This window comes from Chinchilla lanigera, unplaced genomic scaffold, assembly GCF_000276665.1.
Source record: "Chinchilla lanigera isolate Chin_1 unplaced genomic scaffold, ChiLan1.0 scaffold00031, whole genome shotgun sequence".
Classification (NCBI taxonomy): Eukaryota; Metazoa; Chordata; class Mammalia; order Rodentia; family Chinchillidae; genus Chinchilla; species Chinchilla lanigera.
Window position 1 is genome coordinate 9,719,431 of NW_004955432.1, and position 5,084 is coordinate 9,724,514.

At 41.1% G+C, this 5,084-nt stretch overlaps 1 protein-coding gene across 2 annotated transcripts in view; it reads right to left on the reverse strand.

The window, feature by feature from the left end:
- Positions 1 to 5,084, reverse strand: part of Cdk6 (cyclin-dependent kinase 6) — a gene marked incomplete in the record, with an annotated part of 205,979 nt that overhangs the window by 197,637 nt on the left and 3,258 nt on the right. For both annotated transcript variants that reach the window (XM_005388024.2, XM_013516028.1), the window contains 1 exon segment: positions 4,820 to 5,084. In XM_005388024.2, coding sequence (XP_005388081.1) covers positions 4,820 to 5,052 — 233 coding nt within the window.

The window sequence follows — 5,084 nt, forward strand, 5'->3', positions numbered from 1 at the left end:
AAATAGCAACAGTACAATTAGTTCATCACAAGTGTTATGGGTCAGATTTTCCAACATGACAACGTCTATTTCATTAAGCAAAATGGATAGTAGATGCGAGAGCTATATTTCATTCATCAAACATGCACCAAGCATTCTGATTTTCCCTATGGCTCTTTGTCTAAAATGAGTAATATTACTGAGCTAGTTACAATACTTACCTGTGCTGTTATTACATGGTGATGGCTATTTAAATGAACATAATTACAACCTAAATTCTTTAAAAGCAGAAATTAACATAACCATTATACTTTTTTTTTTTACAGGTATACTTCAATAGGGCATTTAAGAATTTCCTGCATAAGCAATGTCATTTATTCCTGGCAAGTCATCGTTTTTGTGTGCACAGAGTTCAGTTTTTCCCAAACTAGTAAGGTACTCACTTGAGTTACCTTCTTCCATCAAACAAAAATGCTTACTTGCTACTCAGATTTAAGGACAAGTCAGCAAGTTTGCAATGACACAACAGGTTAAGTTGCTTGATGTTTGGGCTTTAGTTGCCCGTTCTATACATAAAAAGATTTACAAAGTGTTTTCTAAAGCTGATATCCATGATTTATAATGACACAGTGTAAGTATGGGTTATTTCCATTTTTAAAAAAGCATTTCCTAGGAATCATTAACAGTGAGGCAATTTTTTAAAAAAATAGACTAATTTATCGTTACCAAGGAGTCTATAGATACCATTTATCCAAATCTTAAAAAGGAAAATACCCTCCAAAATATTCAAGTTCATGCAAGTTTCCCTCCAGGCCACTTTTTCCTTTATCCCATAGAAAAATTCTAACAATTCCATAGTGATAACCGTTCCATAAAAAGTATATAACTGCCAAGTCAAAACTGCAGAATTATGAAGTTCCTTCTCAGGAAGGAATGACCAGAACACCATATGTGAAAATGTTTTTATATTAAACAACCTTGATAAATTGGAACCTTTTCCAGAAACTCTCAGAGAATGACGGAACATATTTTTAACATACTGAAATTTTAAAAGACTTAAAATCCTACTTTTACCAAAACAAGTCCTAGTAAGTACAGTACTTACCCACAAAATAATGCTTTTATTCATAAGGATTTCCAAGAACAAACCCACCTAAACACCTAGCTTTAGGTTGAAGTCAAGTAATATGCCATGTTTTTTCTACCCCGTTAATGACTGTTTTTCCAAATTGGAAATCATATTTTTACTATGCTTATGGATACACTACTGAGATTTTTTTAAAGGGAAAAATTAGTGAAATGTCCTTGAATAATCACTGAGCTGCACGACTTTCTCTGTTTTCTCTGAGGTTTTTGTTTTTAAAGCAATGACTAAATATTCTAATAATAGCAATTTACCATATTTAGACATGCAGTTATCTCAAGTTTATCCACTGATACGGAATGACCTACAGTTTCCATAATCAGTATTTGAATTTGAATTATGGTTACACTAATAAATTAAATACCTGGAGACAATACAGCCAGCACTTACCTATGTCTTACTTACACGGCACATGATACTATCATGTATCGGTTTTATACTGATTAGTTTATTCTTTCAAACCCGGGGGGACCACTTAATGGAACAGCCAGGTATGATTTACTCTGGTATCTTCCAACATGATTTTCAAGGAGGGTTTTCCCAAATACTTGTCGAATAAAAAAAAAAATCTCAAATACTCACCTATGTTAGTTATGTGCCAATGCCCAAGGTGGAATTTAATCTTTGAAAAGCATTTGATTCCGATTAGCATTTTGGTTATCTTGCCTACTAAACCAGCAAGTTACTGGTAACTAAGTTATCACAAATATTAGTTGCTTTGTAAAGCTAGTTAGGTTAAATACAGAAAAACAAGGCAGCTGGAATTTTGAAGGAGAAAAAAAAAGAGGTGTTCATTCCATTACAGGGCAGGTTGTACAAGAGTAGAGACTTCTGACTGCCCACACCACTGTCCTCCGCTTCTAGAAGAATGTGGCACATGGTAAACCCTCAATAAATATTTGGTAAATAAACAGAGTGCTCATAAAAAACATATTATTTTATCTCTACACGTGTTTTAGTTGAGGATAGAAAACAGAACTCATTTGCGGAGTTCAGAAGCTCCAATATAAGTTCATACTGAAATCTGATTCTGGCAAAGGCTCCAGAATTTGGGATTACCAACTGCGAAATAAGGGTAAATTTACATCCAAGGCATTGTTTGGCAGATCAAGCATAGGCCTGGAAAACATCAAGAGCAGGTAGGCAAGAATTTCAAGTCACTATCCTTGTGCATGTATGCAGTACCTGTGCCAGCAATAACAAGTTAGCTTTTCTGGCAAACCCATCAAAATTAAGTCTAGAACTTTTGGAAAAAAAAAAAAAACAAAACAAAACGAGTATGTTTACTGTTCTTCAAGCTTAGAGGTTTAGCTATCTATGAGGCTGGCATGTAATTATGATCAATTACTTCTGACTTGAAGGCATTTAAAAAGGTATCTGACCTTTTAAGCAACTTTTAAAGAACAAGGAGTAAGACTTGAACTTATCCTAGAAACAACAGTAAATCACAGGTTGGGGACCCAACTTGGACACTCTCCCTTGGAAGGAAAAGAACTGTCACCTAACTTCCTGACCATGCCTGAAACAATATGAGCTACCTCTCAAATCTGGAATGTCCAGTCTGGCCAAGAAAGTCATGGGGGGCACTGGTTGCCCTACGGCAGAGGCAAAAGAAACAGGAAGAAAGCAAACAGGGAATGGAGATCTGTAGCTTGTGAGGGTGACCTCATCAATAACTTCCTCAAGTGCTAGGCGTGGTGGAGCACGCCTGTAATCCCAGCACTTGGGAGGCTGAGGCAGGGGGATCATTTTGAGTTCAAGACCAGACAGGGCTACAAAGTGAGCTCAAGGCCTGGCTGAACTGCTTAGGTAAACCCGGTCTCAAAAAAGAAAAACAAACAAACAAACAAAAAAACTTCCTCAAGTGTCCCTTGATTTCAGGGCACATGATTTGATTGCCTTTTCTATCAAGCTAATTATACTCAAGTAAGTACCTTCTAAGTTCCAAACCTGTGGTACCTGGGTTTAAAGAGGATTCATTCTATAAACTTTAGGCTTTACAAACAATAGCATTACACAGGGTGCCTCTGCAAGAGCCCCTCATCGGGAATTCATTATTTTATTTGTATTTATGGCCCTTAATCAGACATTTCATAGGTTAAAAGAATCTAAAAAACGAAATCTGGTCTTAACAATTCTAGTTGTGGAACTCATCCTTTGGGAAGACTTTCAGTGATTTCTCGGGGAAAATAACGAAACATAGGCATCCTTTTCCCCTTCATTGTCACAAAGACACTCCCTTCCAAACGGTTTCTGTTATTTTTTCCCAAATGCACACACACAAAAGGTAATCTATTGCTTTTACATAAAATTCCATCTTTCATTCTATCTTGTGCTCCCCCACCTGCAACTAACTAGAGTAGAGGTATAATGGATCCTGTATTTAAAGCCCTTTTCTACCTTATTTATGTATTTACGATTCTTTGCGGCCTTGTAGCCTAAGTTTAATTGTGTTGGGAACAAAGCATCACACAAATCACCCAGCCTAGGATAAGAGGGGACAAGCTAAAACCTCCCACGAAGACTGTGTGGACACTTGGTCTCCCTAAGTCTATAGTGACTGGTATTTCCAAGGTCAGTCTTGGGTCTCTCCATTTTGATGACTAATGTTAAATTGTTTGACTTCCTACAAAAATATTTAGCTGTTCTTATTTACATAATTTCATTTACAGCACCCACAGTAAGCACATGGTTGAACAGAACCCCTAGACGGACGAGAAGACAGGAACGAGATCCCAAGATCTCTCTCTTTCCAACACAGTATAGAGAGTTGAGAAAGGTTAAACCACAACCCGTTTTGTGGAAATTTCTGTGCATTCCTTTTCAACTTCCAACTATGTAGCTATGTACCTCTGTTTTAAAAAAGAAAAACACAACCACAAGATGAAGGAATTCCAGGATCACTAAGAAAACGTAACTTTCCTTACGCTCACTTTAACAACGGCTTCTACACACAGGAGACTGTGGACTGCTCCCTCCACCCCTTGCACAATACCTGCAGGGAAAGCAAGGGCAGAACACACAGAATCTGAGGGCACCGCATCTTCCACTCACGTCTAACCCTTAGGTGAGTCTAAGGTCAGTGTCAGCCCAGCGAGATGAAGTAACTCACACAGCTACCAGTTTTGAAAGACACTTTTAAAATGACGCTGTTTTGACACTGGGCATCAGCACTGAAACTCCTTAACTTTTAAAAGTCATTCTTTTAACGAAACTTTAATAAAGAAGAAACCCAGAGTATGACTGGCAAACATGTTTCTGCATTTTCTTAAGCCTTACAACTGGACTCCACCCTTGAAGTTCCCTTCTTAGTAATTACCACACCGCAACCTGCTACATCTCTCAGTCCCTCAAAATTCCCCCCAAGTCCGGGAAAAAATACGCGGGGGACGGTGAGGCACATCTCAGATTGGCTGGTTCCCTAAAAGGCATCCGAGCTCCTTAGGGGAGGGCAGGGAGAAAACGCTTCAGCGTTGCCGGGCGTTGGGGAAGCCTGCGCAGGTCTCGTTTTCCCCCTCGTCTTTCTTGCTGTCTGGCAAGGTCACCGGCTCCGGCTGGGGGCTTCGCCTGGTCAACGCGCGGCACCGGGCCTCCCCTACCGCCTCCTGCCTGGACTCTCCCCGGCCGGAGGATTTCGGCCGGACCTACCCCGGCGCGGCTCGCGGCTCCGACGGCGCGGGCGCGGCTCCCACTCACCTGACCACGTTGGGGTGCTCGAAGGTCTCCAGGTGCCTCAGCACCGCCACCTCGCGGATAGTGGAGAGCGGCATGCCCTCCTCGCCGGTCTGCACCCGCACGCGCTTCAGAGCCACGAACCGGCCTCCGTTCTTCAGGTCACGGGCCTTGAACACCTTCCCATAAGCGCCCTCCCCGATCTCCGCCACGCATTCGTACTGCTGGTCGGCGCGGCTCAGGCCGTCCTTCTCCATGCCGCCTGGACGCCGCCCGGCGCGGCGCCGCG